At 47.5% G+C, this 19,533-nt stretch overlaps 1 protein-coding gene across 3 annotated transcripts in view; it reads right to left on the reverse strand.

The window, feature by feature from the left end:
* Window positions 1-19,533, reverse strand: part of SEC16B (SEC16 homolog B, endoplasmic reticulum export factor) — a 327,501-nt gene that overhangs the window by 92,304 nt on the left and 215,664 nt on the right. For all 3 annotated transcript variants that reach the window (XM_063939718.1, XM_063939716.1, XM_063939717.1), the window contains exon 20: window positions 11,063-11,133. In XM_063939718.1, coding sequence (XP_063795788.1) covers window positions 11,063-11,133 — 71 coding nt within the window. The remainder of the gene's footprint in view (window positions 1-11,062; window positions 11,134-19,533) is intronic.

Here is a 19,533-nt window from a genome sequence, read left to right on the forward strand (position 1 = left end):
TGAAGCAAGTCCCTTCTTAGCGGCAGAGGCCATGAGTCCTCTGTGAGCATCTCTTGAAGTTCCGGGTACCAAGTCCTTCTTGGCCAATCCGGAGCCACGAGTATAGTTCTTACTCCTCTACGTCTTAAAATTCTCAATACCTTGGGTATGAGAAGCAGAGGAGGGAAGACATACACCGACTGGTACACCCACGGTGTTACCAGAACGTCCACAGCTATTGCCTGAGGGTCTTTTGACCTGGCGCAATACTTGTCCAGTTTTTTGTTCAGGCGGGACGCCATCATGTCCACCTTTGGTCTTTTCCAACGGTTCACAATCATGTGGAAGACTTCCCGATGAAGTCCCCACTCTCCCGGGTGGAGGTTGTGCCTGCTGAGGAAGTCTGCTTCCCAGTTGTCCACTCCCGGAATGAACACTGCTGACAGTGCTATCACATGATTTTCCGCCCAGCGAAAAATCCTTGCAGTTTCTGCCATTGCCCTCCTGCTTCTTGTGCCGCCCTGTCTGTTTACGTGGGCGACTGCCGTGATGTTGTCCCACTGGATCAATACCGGCTGACCTTGAAGCAGAGGTCTTGCGAAGCTTAGAGCATTGTCAATTGCCCTTAGCTCCAGTATATTTATGTGGAGAAAAATCTCCAGACTTGATCACACTCCCTGGAAATTTTTTCCCTGTGTGACTGCTCCCCAGCCTCTCAGGCTGGCCTCCGTGGTCACCAGCATCCAATCCTGAATGCCGAATCTGCGGCCCTCTAGAAGATGAGCACTCTGTAACTACCACAGGAGAGACACCCTTGTCCTTGGAGATAGGGTTATCCGCTGATGCATCTGAAAATGCGATCCGGACCATTTGTCCAGCAGATCCCACTGAAAAGTTCTTGCGTGGAATCTGCCGAATGGAATCGCTTCGTAATAAGCCACCATTTTTCCCAGGACTCTTGTGCAATGATGCACTGACACTTTTCCTGGTTTTAGGAGGTTCCTGACTAGCTCGGATAACTCCCTGGCTTTCTCCTCCGGGAGAAACACCTTTTTCTGGACTGTGTCCAGAACCATCCCTAGGAACAGCAGACGTGTCGTCGGAAACGGCTGCGATTTTGGATATTTAAAATCCACCCGTGCTGTCGTAGAACTACTTGAGATAGTGCTACTCCGACTTCCAACTGTTCACTGGACCTTGCCCTTATCAGGAGATCGTCCAAGTAAAGGATAATTAAGACGCCTTTTCTTTGAAGAAGAATCATCATTTCGGCCATTACTTTGGTAAAGACCCGGGGTGCCGTGGACAATCCAAACGGCAGCGTCTGAAACTGATAGTGACAGTTCCGTACCACGAAGCTGAGGTACCCTTGGTGAGAAGGGCAATTTGGGACATGGAGGTAAGCATCCTTGATGTCCAGGGACACCATATAGTCCCCTTCTTCCTGGTTCGCTATCACTGCTCTGAGTGACTCCATCTTGATTTGAACCTTTGTATGTAAGTGTTCAAAGATTTCTCATTTAGAATAGGTCACACCGAGCCGTCTGGCTTCAGTACCACAATATAGTGTGGAATAATACCCCTTTCCTTGTTGTAGGAGGGGTACTTTGATTATCACCTGCTGGGAATACAGCTTGTGAATTGTTTCCAATACTGCCTCCCTGTCGGAGGAAGACGTTGGTAAAGCAGACATCAGGAGCCTGCGAGGGGGAGACGTCTCGAATTTCCAGTCTGTACCCCTGGGATACTACTTGTAGGATCCAGGGGTCCACTTGCGAGTGAGCCCACTACGCGCTGAAACTCTTGAGACGACCCCCCACCGCACTTGAGTCCGCTTGTACGGCCCCAGCGTCATGCTGAGGACTTGGCAGAAGCTGTGGAGGGCTTCTGTTCCTGGGAATGGGCTGCCTGCTGCAGTCTTCTTCCCTTTCCTCTATCCCTGGGCAGATATGACTGGCCTTTTGCCCGCTTGCCCTTATGGGGACGAAAGGACTGAGGCTGAAAAGACGGTGTCTTTTTCTGCTGAGATGTGATTTGGGGTAAAAAAGGTGGATTTTCCAGCTGTTGCCGAGGCCACCAGGTCCGATGGACCGACCCCAAATAACTCCTCCCCTTTATACGGCAATACTTCCATGTGCCGTTTGGAATCTGCATCACCTGACCACTGTCGTGTCCATAAACATCTTCTGGCAGATATGGACATCGCACTTACTCTTGATGCCAGAGTGCAAACATCCCTCTGTGCATCTCGCATATATAGAAATGCATCCTTTAAATGCTCTATAGTCAAAAAAATACTGTCCCTGTCAAGGGTATCAATATTTTCAGTCAGGGAATCCGACCAAGCCACCCCAGCGCTGCACATCCAGGCTGAGGCGATCGCTGGTCGCAGTATAACACCAGTATGTGTGTATATACCTTTTTAGGATATTTTCCAGCCTCTCAGCTGGCTCCTTGAGGGCGGCCCTATCTGGAGACGGTACCGCCACTTGTTTTGATAAGCGTGTGAGCGCCTTATCCACCCTAAAGGGTGTTTCCCAACGCGCCCTAACTTCTGGCGGGAAACCCACGCATCATCACACACTTCATTTAATTTATCTGATTCATGAAAAACTACAGGTAGTTTTTTCACACCCCACATAATACCCTTCTTGTGGTACTTGTAGTATCAGAAATATGTAACACCTCCTTCATTGCCCTTAACATGTAACGTGTGGCCCTAAAGGAAAATACGTTTGTGTCTTCACCGTCGACACTGGAGTCAGTGTCCGTGTCTGTGTCGACCGACTGAGGTAAATGAGCGTTTTACAGCCCCTGACGGTGTTTGAGACGCCTGGACAGGTACTAATTTGTTTGCCGGCCGTCTCATGTCGTCAACCGACCTTGCAGCGTGTTGACATTATCACGTAATTCCTTAAATAAGCCATCCATTCCGGTGTCGACTCCCTAGAGAGTGACATCACCATTTCAGGCAATTGCTCCGCCTCCTCACCAACATCGTCCTCATACATGTCGACACACACGTACCGACACACAGCACTCACACAGGGAATGCTCTGATAGAGGACAGGACCCCACTAGCCCTTTGGGGAGACAGAGGGAGAGTTTGCCAGCACACACCAAAAACGCTATAATTATACAGGGACAACCTTTATATAAGTGTTTTTCCCTTATAGCATTTTAATATATATATACATATCGCCAAATAAGTGCCCCCCCTCTCTGTTTTAACCCTGTTTCTGTAGTGCAGTGCAGGGGAGAGCCTGGGAGCCTTCCCACCAGCATTTCTGTGAGGGAAAATGGCGCTGTGTGCTGAGGAGAATAGGCCCCGCCCCCTTTTCGGCGGGCTTCTTCTCCCGTTTTTCTGAGACCTGGCAGGGGTTAAATACATCCATATAGCCCCCAGGGGCTATATGTGATGTATTTTTAGCCAGAATAAGGTACTATCATTGCTGCCCAGGGCGCCCCCCCCAGCGCCCTGCACCCTCAGTGACCGCTGCTATGAAGTGTGCTGACAACAATGGTGCACAGCTGCAGTGCTGTGCGCTACCTTATGAAGACTGAAGAGTCTTCTGCCGCCGTTTCTGGACCTCTTCACTTTTCGGCATCTGCAAGGGGGGTCGGCGGCGCGGCTCCGGGACGAACCCCAGGGTGAGACCTGTGTTCCGACTCCCTCTGGAGCTAATGGTGTCCAGTAGCCTAAGAAGCCAATCCATCCTGCACGCAGGTGAGTTCACTTCTCTCCCCTAAGTCCCTCGTAGCAGTGAGCCTGTTGCCAGCAGGACTCACTGAAAATAAAAAACCTAAGAAACTTTTACTCTAAGCAGCTCTTTAGGAGAGCCACCTAGATTGCATCCTTCTCGGCCGGGCACAAAAATCTAACTGAGGCTTGGAGGAGGGTCATAGGGGGAGGAGCCAGTGCACACCACCTGATCCTAAAGCTTTTACTTTTGTGCCCTGTCTCCTGCGAAGCCGCTAATCCCCATGGTCCTGACGGAGTCCCCAGCATCCACTTAGGACGTCAGAGAAAGTTATATTTACATGCACCTAAGGCACGTGTTCTCCCAGATAAGGGGTGTGGTATCACAGGGGGTGTAGCCTCACAGAATACGCCATCAGGTAATGATTGGCTGTAGGAGCGTATCCTGGTTTATTTCCAATGTTTCACCCTGATGCCCTGATTGGTCCTTGAAATGTTGGTCACCTGTTCCATTAGTTATGGGAGCCCGGAAGGCACCCCAGCACAATATAATTATTATAGTTTTTAGTTGGTGGTGGCAGGTGCAGCATACCTTGTTTTTGGCACTGCACAGAGACTCAGACTGCAGGATACGAACTGCCCATCTTTGATTAGCAGAAGCAGCCAGCTGGATCTCCAACAAGCAGCATAAGACATCTGCAGGACAGCCCTTTCACAATCACACAGGCCGCCTTCTCAAAGCTGAGGCTGAGTTTGACTGCACCTAGAATGGTGGTAAAGGAAGTGGAGGAGGAAGTGCTGGGAAACTGTGCGGAGCAGTGAGGGCTAATGAAGCCTTCTGCGCCATCATAAGTAACAGTCTTTCTCGATGCTGGCATTTGAACCCCCTGCCTGGCCTGGACTCTGGCCGGCTGGCAGTGGGGGAGGTAGGTTGCGGTGTGAGCACACTGACTTGCTGTTAGAGCCGTGGTGGGTCCTAGTGCCTGCCGGCTCTTTAATCAAATCTGACTGACGGAAATAGCAGTAGTGCTGCTGCTGCTGTTCTCCTTTTGAGAAAAAAAAAAGTCAGAAATGACAGGGGGGGCACGTGCCCGATTCCCCCCCCCCCCCTACCCCCTGGATCCGCCTATGGGACCTGACACACACAGAAAGTATACTGTACTGATGTGGAAATAACATGTCCCACCTCTGGGGTGGGGGAAGAATATGTTGCATTGAGGAGGAGAGGGAGCAGCACACACAATGATTAATCTCATTACAACGTGTGCTGTCAGGGATCCACAACCACGACCTCAAGAGGGTTTAGCAATGTCCCTTTGCACCCACATGCCTCTTCTTCAGAGGCCCCTATTATTTATAATGAGGCGTGGCCTCTGACTGACTGACTGAAAGTAAGTATAAAGGAAAGACTGAAGATGGAATTGCTTTAGTATTGGAGATAGACCCCTTAGCTTTTCATGCTGTGAATAAGAAGCATGCAATGCTAGTTCTGGGCTCCCCATGGTTACAGACTTTTACCTGAATGTGCTGTAGAAAATTCATTATTATTTCTAATTGTATTTTATTTTTGTACAAACATATCATCCAAGTCATGGCTACATTAAATACACAATAACACAAGTACACATCAGTGACACCTACATTTAATTGTCTAGTCTGAAGGTTATACATATGGAACATTTTGTTCCCTCTTATGTAATGGAGTAGTCAATTTGCAATACATGTGCACAATAGGAATACTATGAGGCACCATGGCTCTCTGTGACCTGTATAAAAGCACTCGGCTTACAGCATTATGCATTGTGTTTTAGATCCTATTGTTTTGGGGTTTCTTTTTTGGCCACGCACCTCCCTCATCAGTCCAAGTATCGCGATAATTGACAGTAGAGAGCACAGTGAGGCTCTTTCAGGCGAGTCACAAAAGCGACTATTGTACGTACATCAGTCAATGGGCCTAATTCAGACCTGATCGGTGCTGTGCGTTTTCACACAACATTTGATCAGGTCTGAACTACGCATGCGCCGAAGGCTGCAGTGTGCCGGCGCATGCCAGACAGCCGACGGCCGTCTCAGCCCTGCGATCGCCTCTACCTGATTGACAGGCAGAGGCATTCGCTGGGTGGGAGAGGGCGGGCCAGCGGCATCTGGCCGCCGTTTTAGGGGGCGGGCTGCAGCGGCTGCATGATGTCACACACTGCTGCTGCGACCCTCACAGCGACGGGTAGCTCACTGCCAGCATGCAGCAGCTGCGCTGCTGGGGAGCTACTCTTAAGGTACAAAAGCATCGCCGCTGTGCAATGCTTTTGTACTTTTGCGGGCAGTTGGGCCTGACATGCGGGGCGGATCGGCAGGTCAGTGAAGCTGATCGTAGATGTGCTAAATTTAGCACATCTACGATCAGGTCTGAATTAGGACCAATGTTTTCTTACTGTGCATGTATCTGAGCCACAGTGCGCATAGGCGAGAGAATTGCGATTGCGGTCGCACCGAGGAATTAGTCGCAAAGTGAGTGATAGGAAGACAGCATTTGGTGGTGGGAAAGGGGAGTAGTTGGGCAAACACAGACGTGTCATTGCTGTTCAGATGCCGTTTTCTGGGCGTGCATAAATTAGCAATTGTGATCTTTTTTGCTACCTGGAAAGACCTCAGCGTCATATACGAGCAGCTCAGCCTGCGCGTTTACGAAGGCACTCAAGACTCTCTGACATGACCCAATTTATGATGGTACTGATGTATCAGCAATTTTAATCCGTTGGACGGAAATGATGCAATAGCAGTGGGCGTCCCTATGCTCTGGTTAGCTACTGTCCATATTATCATATAATCGCAACTGCACACGGCAAAAGTTAGCAACAGCAGTAGCAAGAACAACCGTACCGGAATGAGCCTCATTATCACATCCATAACAGTGGTACAATATACTGTATCTAGATGTGTTCCATCAGCGTGGTGCTAGTAGAATATAGAAGAAAATAAGAAGATATCAGATTGATGTAACTATCAAGCAGTGAATAAATCGGAGAAGTGGACCATTGGAGGTTGCCCATAGCAACCAATCAGCTTAGACATATAATTTTATAGAATGTACTTGATAAATGCTACCTCAAAGCTAATTGGTTGCCATAGGCAGCTTCTCCACTATCTTCACTGCTTGATACATCAACTCCTATGTTTTTTGGTTTGTGTTTAAGTGAAACAAATAATTGAAAAACCCATTTTTGTGCACAATATTTTAGTTTATTGTATCCCAGTTTAGGAGGTAGGGTTAGGGAGCATGAGTTTTCTGTGTACTGAAGTTGGCCAAGTAGAGTTTACACCATTTTCTCTCCTAGGGTACCATACTAAACTGATAGCTTATAATAAGGATTTAGCTTTGCTTATTTGTTCCCATGGCACTGTATTTCTTTATTTACTTGAAAACGTCTTCAGTATTTCAGTTGCCCAAGTCAAGAGTCTTGATATTGTCTACAAACTCTCTTGTTTTTGCACTAGATTTTACAAATGTTATGTCATGGAATGGTGAACTATGCCGTAGGTGGCAGTAAAGTTACACTGTATCTATATTTGAGGGCAGTATTGTTTTCTCAACAAAATTAAACTCATACTGCTGCTAAACAATGCCTTTGATTACTTCTAATCTTGCTTTGATCTTTATTCAAAACCACTCTTCCTTCTGATATGCTCATTATAGAGATGCGGCACATGGTTCTGTGAAACTGAACAGCCCTACTAAAGCTGTGTCCCTCGGCACAGTTTTAGTTTAACAGGCACGGGTTGGAAAATTAGCTGAAGGCGCCAATGGTACAATTTGTACCCAATAAAATGAACTATTTATTTATTTATTTATTATAAACATAGTATTGCTGTCCTCTTTCTTTTTAGAACAGTGTATTACAGTTTGACATATAGTAACTGATGATCTATCTCTAAGTACAGTAAGGGGGGTCGTGATTTACCTTGTGTACAACACTACCCCTTTCACACCGCAAACCCAGGTCCGACCCGGTATTTTGAATCCGGGTGCAACCCAGGTCGGACACGGGTCAGACCCTTTCACACTACACTTTCAACCCGGGTTATTGCAGGGTTGGCTCCTTTTAACTCAACCCGGGTCAGCAATTAAAACACCATGGATGTCATTTTGAATGGACTTTTTTTTGGCTCAGTAAGATGAGGTGTCAGAAGGGGACAAAAGGAGAGGGTGGGTACAGATCACAGCATTGCAGGAATCATGGCTGACAGAGCTATGTTTTTATACACAGTTGCATCTTTAAATGTTCCAGTAACATACCTCCCAACTGTCCCGATTTTTGTGGGACAGTCCTGTGTTTTGAGGGCTGTCCCGGTGTCCCACCCGTGGGCTGCAGTGTCCCGCGGTGGGGGGGGGGGGGCTGTTGGGAGGCTCCTGTCACTGCTGCTCTGCTTAGCAGGTGACAGAGGGAGAGGGGGCATGCCAGCAGCTTAGAGAGCGCTGGTCATGTCGCCTCAGCGACGGTACAAGGGGGCGTGACTCGCGATCGCGAGGCTATGCCCCTTTTCATATAGGCCATGCCCCCTTTTTGGGCGCACGCGTGCTTAGCGTGCGCCAAGGTCCCTCTTTGTACTTTTAATAGGTTGGGAGGTATGCAGTAAGCTGCCTAGCAATCTCTAATTCTTAATGCTCTCTGGGGTAAATGTATGAAGCAGTGATAAGAGTGGAGAAGGGACTCAGTGGAGAAGTTGCCCATGGCAACCAATCAGCTGCTCTATATAATTTTATATTATGCAAATTATAAATGTTACGTCACTGCTGATTGGTTGCCATGGACAACTTCTCCACTAGCTCACTTCTCCACTCTTATCACTGCTTCATACATTTACCCCTCTGTTCTCTCCTGTGTAGCAGGGCTCAGGCTGCTGACATCAAGGCACACAAAGAACAGCCAATCAGCACTTTTATATGAATGCAGGGTTGAATAACCCGGATTAGACACTTTAGAGTGCACATCGACCCGGGTCGGACCCGTGTTCTGCTTTTATACCGGGTTGAAATGCAGGGTTACGCGACCTGGGATATTCAAAAGTGGTGCTTTTGTTTCAGCCCAAAGACAAAAAGAATAACTTTTCCTGTGAAATTTGTACAGGTTGAGTATCCCATATCCAAATATTCCGAAATACGGAATATTCCGAAATACGGACTTTTCTGAGTGAGAGTGAGATATTGAAACCTTTGTTTTCTGATGGCTCAATGTACACAAACTTTGTTTAATACACAAAGTTATTAAAAATATTGTATTAAATGACCTTCAGGCTGTGTGTATAAGGTGTATATGAAACATAAATGAATTGTGTGAATGTAGACACACTTTGTTTAATGTACAAAGTTATAAAAAATATTGGCTAAAATGACCTTCAGGCTGTGTGTATAAAGTGTATATGTAACATAAATGCATTCTGTGCTTAGATTTAGGTCCCATCACCATGAAATCTCATTATAATATGCAATTATTCCAAAATACGGAAAAATCCGATATCCAAAATACCTCTGGTCCCAAGCATTTTGGATAAGGGAGACTCAACCTGTATTTGATATGACTTATGAGTGCGAGGTAGAACAATACATCTCGGTGGTCCTTTGCATGACAACTTTACAATATATTAAGAGGGAGAGACACACTATGCCATCCAGTATTAAAAAGGAGACACAGATATATATTTCAATCACTAAATCAGGCAGGGATGAACCAGTGGCTTAAAATAGGCTGCAGCATCCCTCCCATGCGTGCTACGGGAGCGCTATAACTGAAAATATGGGGTGTGAGTGAGCACACATCAGGCCACAATCGGGTGTGACCGGGTGTCACCTTTCCAAGGGGTGATAGGAGCCAGGTAGTGTGACATTATCCTGCAGCACTCCTGTCAATGAGAAGGGAACGGAAGTGCCTGAAGAGTCTCCAGAGGCAGCCCTACAACCCTGGAGTGAGGTAATCAGGGGCTTCCCCCATGAGGCCATGCCTCCTTAAGTAACGCCAGTGGGGCTTCCGCAGGGCCAAACTTCCTTTTTGAGTGCGCCCCAAAGACGAATGCAGGGGGTCTTTTGGCCGCACCTGGTGTCACCGACCCCCGTGCCACCATTGCCAGGAGGTGAAGGTGATTGGCCTGGCATTCATATTGCCGGACTGGTCCATTAGGCCTTTGCCCCTTCTGGCAGAAGTGCCAAAGGGCCAGGTTGGCTGCCAGGCTGTTTAGTTGACATGTAAAATTTGTTGTCAAGCTATGACCTTTCCATTACCACATTTCACAATTGTGATGTGTTTCTTTAGCTGAAATATAGTGTTTTTTTTACAGTCTTCCAATATTCTTTTGGACCATAAATATGCAGCATACTTGTTTTCCTGATGTTGGACTTATGGATGCTGATGAAAGCAGACCTGCAGACCCTCAGGTGCTACTTTGGGATTATGTGTGACCTCCGGCAGTACAGTACATTTTGCTCTTGGAGTTGTTTATAATGTATGGCAAATGGTTCAGTGTTAAGAATTAGATAAAGATCACTTAAACTGAAACTGAGCTATCACTTTATAACGGGTGTATATATTTTTATTCTCACCATTGCAAACTTTATTGTTTTACTTCCAAATTTAGCTATAGTTCATGCCAGACTTGATATGATATTTTTTATGGGTTGGTATCACGTGACTGGCAGTTGGGAGACCACCGGTCACCATACCGATGCCGGGACATAGTCCCTGTTAGTCAGCATGCCGACGGTAGGGATTGTGAGGGGACGGGATGTAGGTGCCAGTATTATGACCCGTCACATAACTACATCCCATTTTAACAAGAAGATACTGTGTTTTCTAAAATTATTCCTAACCCCAAACCCCATAACACAGGCTAATTACATTCTCCCCATAAGAGGTATGTAGCTGTGAACGAAAGACCTGATTCAGAGGTGTATGCAAATCCAATGTTTGTAATATCTTCCAATTCCAGTTTTCTTCCACACTGATATATTGTTCTCTTTATACCACCCTTCCTTTGCAACACCTTCAGGTGCCCTATTGAAACACCTTTGGTACTCCATTTTCCTTCCTGATGAAGTCTCTTTCACCCTCTCCACTCCTCTCCATCCCCCTTGTTTCCTCCACCTCCACTCTTAACGTACATTAATCCCTTGGGGTGGGACCATGATGATTCGCGTCTTCACGGCCCATTGCCTCATCTATTTTACGGAGCGGCAGGGGTTGAATGGATGCGGGAGAATGACCCACTGTGAACAACTGTACTCACCCCCCCCCCCCCCAAAAAAAAAAAAAAATTCAGGAGACCCCCGGCAGTTCCAAGAGAATGAGTATATAACTATGAACTAAAGTTTAACTGATCTCCATTAGATTGGCTTACCTGCATCATGAGAGCATTGTCACCTAAACTGCTGCTCAGTGAGGGAGTCTCAGAAAAATCATCTATGTTTTCTGGAGAGAAAATGACACAAGTTGGTTAAGAAAAATATTTTTTAATAGTAAGATTTAAATTGCAATTCAAAAAACCATTACAGAACAGTCACTTCAGAACAAACTACATTTACCTATATGACTATTTGTGTTCGGTAAACGAAGGAAACTCCTATGTCTGACTGTAAGTAATAAAGTTTTATGTTGAAAAAAAAAAGTTCCTGTCTTATTATTATTTTTTCTATAGCACCAATATATAAAGCAGTAGTGTATAATGAGATAATGTTATTTAGGAACATCATTCGTTGCCCCGGTGGAACTTACAATTTAATTTCCCTACAACAGACACACAACACACAGCAGAGCCAATTTAGCCTGAAGTCAATTAACCTACCAGTGTGTCTGCAAAGCATAGGGCACCAGGGCACCTGGAGGAAACCCATATAAGCGAAATACAGCTATCTACATGCAGATATCACCCCGAGTTGGAACTATGCCCAAGGTTCTAGTGATTATGCAAACCAAAATAATCATATGGATTTTTCTTTTCATTTTAATAAAATTAAAAAGGTAAGAAGTTTCTAAATATAAAGAGATATGAAAAAAAAAATGAATAAATAAATATAATGGATCTGCATTTTGGTGCTTATAAAGTAAAATCTTATAGTTTAAGGTCCATTTGAAGTGGGTGGTCTCAATAGCCGATGACGCAATTCGCACTGAATTGCGTCATCATTGCCACGCTTCCTGCTGTACAATGCCGGTAATTTCAGCATTGTATAGAGGAGGTGTGGCCACAATAACACAATCGCGGCCACCACACCTCTGTACGGCCTCTTATGTCTTCCCCACCCCCTATGACATGACACGCCACCCCCCACACACACACACCTCCCTCCCAACTGTGCTGACATGACTGTCCTTTCCTGGAGGGGACACACAGAAAGTCAGCAACAAAGGACTGATCTGGAGGAGTAAAGATATTCTCTGGGTAGTGCTGGGCAACTTATAGTGTAAAAAAATTCATTCCATTCAGAGATGTGCGCTAATGCCGCAACAGCAACAAATGTGTACACAGCGACTGTGCGAAAATATGTAAATGCCGCAACCACCTGGATTTGTATTGAGATGCCCACCTGTGGCTTAGCGAGTGTCAGCCCTGCATAGAAAGACGCTTGTAGTGAGTTGCAGAGCCAGAGATAGGCTGAAAAAAGCCCCGTAAGTGGTCGTGACATGCCTGCGTTTTTGCCGCCATTCCCTGTTGCCTCTGCCAAACAGCCCCAGTCTGTCAATCACTTTACATATAAACCCTCCCTGCAACAGCCATCGTAAGGCCATCGCAGCGCATGTTCAGTGAGACTTAGGGGTCTTTTCATGAAGCAGTGAAAAGAGTGGTGAAAGCCTTTCTCAAATACATACTACAAAATGTAAGAGAGGTGCTGATTGGTTGCCATTGGAAACTACTCCACTAGTTTGTTTCTCCACTCTTTTCACTGCTTCATAAATAGACCCCTTATTCTTGTGCGCAGTTGTCCGATGATTGCTCAACTGTGAAAACATCAGGTCCCTGTGTATATAAGGTGGTGAGTGGCCTTGGACTGCACATCCTAATTCTAAACATAATGGCCCTCATTCCGAGTTGTTCGCTCGGTAATTTTCTTCGCATCGCAACGATTTTCCGCTAATTGCGCATGCGCAATGTTCGCACTGCGACTGCGCCAAGTAAATTTGCTAAGAAGTTTGGTATTTTACTCCCGGCATTACGAGGTTTTTTCTTCGTTCTGGTGATCGGAGTGTGATTGACAGGAAGTGGGTGTTTCTGGGCGGAAACTGGCCGTTTTATGGGAGTGTGTGAAAAAGCGCTGCCGTTTCTGGGAAAAACGTGGGAGTGGCTGGAGAAACGGGGGAGTGTGTGGGCGAATGCTGGGTGTGTTTGTGACGTCAAACCAGGAACGAAACTGACTGAACTGATTGCAGTGGCAGAGTAAGTCTCGAGCTACTCAGAAACTGCTTAGAAATTTCTATTTGCAATTTTAAGAATCTTTTGTTCGCAATTTTGCTAAGCTAAGATTCACTCCCAGTAGGCGGCGGCTTAGCGTGTGCAATGCTGATAAAAGCAGCTTGCGAGCGAACAACTCGGAATGAGGGCCAATGAGAGGTGCTACCATACTGAGACGTGTAGTTCCACACAGTAATATAGAAAAATGCAAGTGCACAATCTAAATACTAAACAATGCTAACAAAAATAACTATAATAAACTCTGCAATATACCAGAGTAAATTTGAGGTGCATAACATAATTTCTCTATCGTCCTAAGTGGATGCTGGGGTTCCTGAAAGGACCATGGGGAATAGCGGCTCCGCAGGAGACAGGGCACAAAAGTAAAGCTTTTACAGGTCAGGTGGTGTGTACTGGCTCCTCCCCCTATGACCCTCCTCCAGACTCCAGTTAGATTTTTGTGCCCGGCCGAGAAGGGTGCAATTCTAGGTGGCTCTCATAAAGAGCTGCTTAGAGAGTTTAGCTTAGGTTTTTTATTTTACAGTGATTCCTGCTGGCAACAGGATCACTGCAACGAGGGACAGAGGGGAGAAGAAGTGAACTCACCTGCGTGCAGGATGGATTGGCTTCTTGGCTACTGGACATGAAGCTCCAGAGGGACGATCACAGGTACAGCCTGGATGGTCACCGGAGCCACGCCGCCGGCCCCCTCACAGATGCTGAAGCAAGAAGAGGTCCAGAATCGGCGGCTGAAGACTCCTGCAGTCTTCTTAAGGTAGCGCACAGCACTGCAGCTGTGCGCCATTTTCCTCTCAGCACACTTCACACGGCAGTCACTGAGGGTGCAGGGCGCTGGGGGGGGGCGCCCTGGGAGGCAAATGAAAACCTTTAAAAAGGCTAAAAATACCTCACATATAGCCCCAGAGGCTATATGGAGATATTTACCCCTGCCTAAATGTACTAAATAGCGGGAGACGAGCCCGCCGAAAAAGGGGCGGGGCCTATCTCCTCAGCACACGGCGCCATTTTCTGTCACAGCTCCGCTGGTCAGGAAGGCTCCCAGGTCTCTCCCCTGCACTGCACTACAGAAACAGGGTATAACAGAGAGGGGGGGCAGAATAAATGGCAATATATTAATATAAAAGCAGCTATAAGGGAGCACTTAATCATAAGGCTATCCCTGTCATATATAGCGCTTTTTGGTGTGTGCTGGCAGACTCTCCCTCTGTCTCCCCAAAGGGCTAGTGGGTCCTGTCTTCGTATAGAGCATTCCCTGTGTGTCTGCTGTGTGTCGGTACGTGTGTGTCGACATGTATGAGGACGTTATTGGTGTGGAGGCGGAGCAATTGCCAAATATGAGGATGTCACCTCCTAGGGGGTCGACACCAGAATGGATGCCTTTATTTGTGGAATTACGGGATAGCGTCAACTCGCTTAAGCAGTCGTTTGCCGACATGAGGCGGCCGGACACTCAATTAGTGTCTGTCCAGGCGCCTCAAACACCGTCAGGGGCTGTAAAACGTCCCTTGCCTCAGTCGGTCGACACAGACCCAGACACAGGCACTGATTCCGGTGGTGAAGGTGACGAATCAACCGTATTTTCCAGTAGGGCCACACGTTATATGATTTTGGCAATAAAGGAGATGTTACATTTAGCTGATACTACAGGTACCACTAAACAGGGTATTATGTGGGGTGTGAAAAAACTACCAGTAGTTTTTACCGAATCAGAAGAATTAAATGACGTGTGTGATGAAGCGTGGGGTGCCCCGATAAAAAACTGCTAATTTCAAAGAAGTTATTGGCTTTATACCCTTTCCCGCCAGAGGTTAGGGAGCGCTGGGAAACACCTCCTAGGGTGGACAAAGCGCTAACACGCTTATCAAAACAAGTGGCGTTACCCTCTCCTGAGACGGACGCACTTAAAGATCCATCAGATAGGAGGATGGAAAATATCCAAAAAGGTATATACACACATGCAGGTGTTATACTACGACCAGCTATTGCGACTGCCTGGATGTGCAGTGCTGGGGTAGTTTGGTCAGAGTCCCTGATCGAAAATATTGATACCCTGGACAGGGACAATATTTTACTGTCGTTAGAACAAATAAAGGATGCATTTCTTTATATGCGTGATGCACAGAGAGATATCTGCACACTGGCATCACGGGTAAGTGCTATGTCCATTTCGGCCAGAAGAGCTTTATGGACACGACAGTGGACAGGCGATGCGTAGAGGAGTTATTTGAGGTCGGTCTATCGGATTTGGTGGCCACGGCTACGGCCGGGAAATCCACCTTTCTACCTCAAGTCACTCCCCAACAGAAAAAGGCACCGACCTTTCAACCGCAGCCCTTTCGTTCCTTTAAAAATAAGAGAGCAAAGGGCTATTCATATCTGCCACGAGGCAGAGGACGAGGGAAGAGACAGCAACAGGCAGCTCCTTCCCAGGAACAGAAGCCCTCCCCGGCTTCTACAAAAGCCTCAGCATGACGCTGGGGCTTCGCAAGCGGACTCGGGGGCGGTAGGCGGTCGTCTCAAAAATTACAGCGCGCAGTGGGCTCACTCGCAGGTAAATCCCTGGATCCTGCAGATAATATCTCAGGGGTACAGGTTGAAATTAGAGACAGAGCCACCTCGCCGTTTCCTGAAGTCTGCTTTACCAACGTCCCCCTCAGAAAGGGAGACGGTTTTGGAAGCCATTCACAAGCTGTATTCTCAGCAGGTGATAGTCAAGGTACCTCTTCTACAACAAGGGAAGGGGTATTATTCCACTCTATTTGTGGTACCGAAGCCGGATGGCTCGGTAAGGCCTATTCTAAATCTGAAGTCCTTGAACCTATACATAAAGAAGTTCAAGTTCAAGATGGAGTCACTCAGAGCAGTGATAGCGAACCTGGAAGAAGGGGACTTTATGGTATCCTTGGACATCAAGGATGCGTATCTCCACGTTCCAATTACCCCTCACACCAGGGGTACCTCAGGTTCGTTGTACAAAACTGTCACTATCAGTTTCAGACGCTGCCGTTTGGTTTGTCCACGGCACCTCGGGTCTTTACAAAGGTAATGGCCGAGATAATATTTCTTCTTCGAAGAAAAGGCGTATTAATTATCCCATACTTGGACGATCTCCTAATAAGGGCAAGGTCCAGAGAACAGCTAGAGATGGGTTTAGCACTATCTCAAGAGGTGCTAAAGCAGCACGGATGGATTCTGAATATTCCAAAATCCCAATTAATGCCGACAACTCGTCTGCTGTTCCTGGGGATGATTCTGGACACAGTTCAGAAAAAGGTTTTTCTTCCCGAAGAAAAAGCCAAGGAGTTATCTGACCTGGTCAGGAACCTCCTAAAACCAGGAAAGGTGTCTGTACATCAATGCACAAGAGTCCTGGGAAAAAATGGTAGCTTCTTACGAAGCAATCCCTTTCGGCAGATTCCATGCAAAGGGATCTGTTGGACAAATGGTCAGGGTCGCATCTTCAGATGCACCTGCGGATAACCCTGTCGCCGAGGACAAGGGTATCCCTTCTGTGGTGGTTGCAGGAGGCTCATCTATTGGAGGGCCGCAGATTCGGCATACAGGATTGGATCCTGGTGACCACGGATGCCAGCCTGAGAGGCTGGGGAGCAGTCACACAGGGAAGAAATTTCCAGGGAGTGTGGTCGAGCCTGAAAAAGTCTCTTCACATAAGCATTCTGGAACTAAGAGCAATCTACAATGCTCTAAGCCAGGCGGAACCTCTGCTTCAAGGAAGACCGGTGTTGATCCAGTCAGACAACATCACGGCAGTCGCCCATGTAAACAGACAGGGCGGCACAAGAAGCAGGAGGGCAATGGCAGAAGCTGCCAGGATCCTTCGCTGGGCGGAGAATCACGTGATAGCACTGTCAGCAGTATTCATCCCGGGCGTGGACAACTGGGAAGCAGACTTCCTCAGCAGACACGACCTTCACCCGGGAGAGTGGGGACTTCATCCAGAAGTTTTCCACATGCTATTAAACCGTTGGGTAAAACCAATGGTGGACATGATGGCGTCTCGCCTCAACAAAACACTGGACAGGTATTGCGCCAGGTCAAGAGATCCGCAGGCAATAGCTGTGGACGCGCTGGTAACACCTTGGGTGTACCAGTCGGTATATGTGTTTCCTCCTCTGCCTCTCATACCAAAGGTATTGAGGATTATACGGCAAAGAGGAGTAAGACTAGTGGCTCCGGATTGGCCAAGAAGGACTTGGTACCCGGAACTTCAAGAGATGGTCACGGACGATCCGTGGCCTCTACTTCTGAGAAGGGACCTGCTTCAGCAGGGTCCTTGTCTTTTTCAAGACTTACCGCGGCTGCGTTTGACGGCATGGCGTTGAATGCCAGATCCTAAAAGGAAAAGGCATTCCAGAAGAAGTCATTCCTACCTTGATAAAGGCAAGGAAGGAAGTCACCGCGAAGCATTATCGCCGTATTTGGCGAAAATATGTTGCGTGGTGCGAGCAGCGGAGTGCTCCGATGGAGGAATTTCAACTGGGTCGTTTTCCTACATTTCCTGCAATCAGGATTGTCTATGGGTCTCAAATTGGGATCTATTAAGGTTCAAATTTCGGCCCTATCAATATTCTTCCACAAAGAATTGGCCTCAGTCCCTGAGGTCCAGATTTTTATCAAAGGAGTACTGCATATACAGCCTCCTGTGGTGCCTAAGGTGGCACCGTGGGATCTAAATGTAGTTTTAGATTTCCTCAAATCCAATTGGTTTGAACCACTAAAGAATGTGGATTTGAAATATCTCACATGGAAAGTGACTATGTTACTGGCCCTGGCTTCGGCCGGGAGAGTATCTGAACTGGCGGCTTTGTCTTATAAAAGCCCTTATTTAATTTTCCATTCGACATAGGGCAGAGCTGCGGACGCGTCCGCATTTTCTCCCTAAGGTGGTATCAGCGTTTCACCTGAACCAGCCTATTGTAGTGCCTGCGGCTACAGACGACTTGAAGGACTCCAAGTTGTTGGACGTTGTCAGAGCCTTAAAAATATACATTTAAAGGACGGCTGGAGTCAGAAAATCTGACTCGCTGTTTATACTGTATGCACCCAACAAGTTGGGTGCACCTGCTTCTAAGCAGTCGATTGCTCGTTGGTTTTGTAACAAAATTCAACTTGTACATTCTGTGGCAGGCCTGCCACAGCCTAAATCTGTTAAGGCCCATTCCGCAAGGAAGGTGGGCTCATCTTGGGCGGCTGCCCGAGGGGTCTCGGCATTACAACTCTGCCGAGCAGCTACGTGGTCAGGGGAGAACACGTTTGTAAATTTTTACAAATTTGATACCCTGGCAAAGGAGGACCTGGAGTTCTCTCATTCGGTGCTGCAGAGTCATCCGCACTCTCCCGCCCGTTTGGGAGCTTTGGTATAATCCCCATGGTCCTTTCAGGAACCCCAGCATCCACTTAGGACGATAGAGAAAATAAGAATTTACTTACCGATAATTCTATTTCTCGGAGTCCGTAGTGGATGCTGGGCGCCCATCCCAAGTGCGGATTATCTGCAATACTTGTACATAGTTATTGTTAACTAATTCGGGTTATTGTTTAGGAAGCCATCTTTCAGAGGCTCCTCTGTTATCATACTGTTAACTGGGTTTAGATCACAAGTTGTACGGTGTGATTGGTGTGGCTGGTATGAGTCTTACCCGGGATTCAAAATCCTCCCTTATTGTGTACGCTCGTCCGGGCACAGTACCTAACTGGAGTCTGGAGGAGGGTCATAGGGGGAGGAGCCAGTACACACCACCTGACCTGTAAAAGCTTTACTTTTGTGCCCTGTCTCCTGCGGAGCCGCTATTCCCCATGGTCCTTTCAGGAACCCCAGCATCCACTACGGACTCCGAGAAATAGAATTATCGGTAAGTAAATTCTTATTTTCGGCCAAAAATATGGGCACACCAACTGTGACCAGGCTACTTCATCTGGTGGGTCCCCAACACTAAGATTCAAGTACAGGGCATGGGACCCCTCCAGGCCAGCACAAGCCATCCGCCCTACAGCATCACACAAGTGAGAGGTTTAGGTGTTATAAAGTGTTAATTAGGGGGGGTGGGCTAATTTGCAGCCTGAGAGGACGTGCCTTCCATGAGCTCCTGCCGGCCCTGCATTTAAAGTAGATCTACCTCCGGTTTTCCCCCCTGATTCTCTCCCCCGGCGGGTGCCCATCACGTCCGAGACCCGGGGAGGCTGGAGTGGTGCCCTCTGCCACTTTTTAGAGCTGAGGCCTACGTCGTGTCCCGGGGATGGGACCTCGAGTTTGGGGCCTGCCCGGGACCGGGCTCCGGGACTGGAGCGTGGCCGCAACGGGACCCCTGGCGGCTTCCCCCTGCCTCCAAACCGGCCCATCCACTGCCCCTTACCTGCCCCAGACCATCGGGGACGGCGGC

This window comes from Pseudophryne corroboree, chromosome 9, assembly GCF_028390025.1.
Source record: "Pseudophryne corroboree isolate aPseCor3 chromosome 9, aPseCor3.hap2, whole genome shotgun sequence".
Lineage (NCBI taxonomy): Eukaryota > Metazoa > Chordata > Amphibia > Anura > Myobatrachidae > Pseudophryne > Pseudophryne corroboree.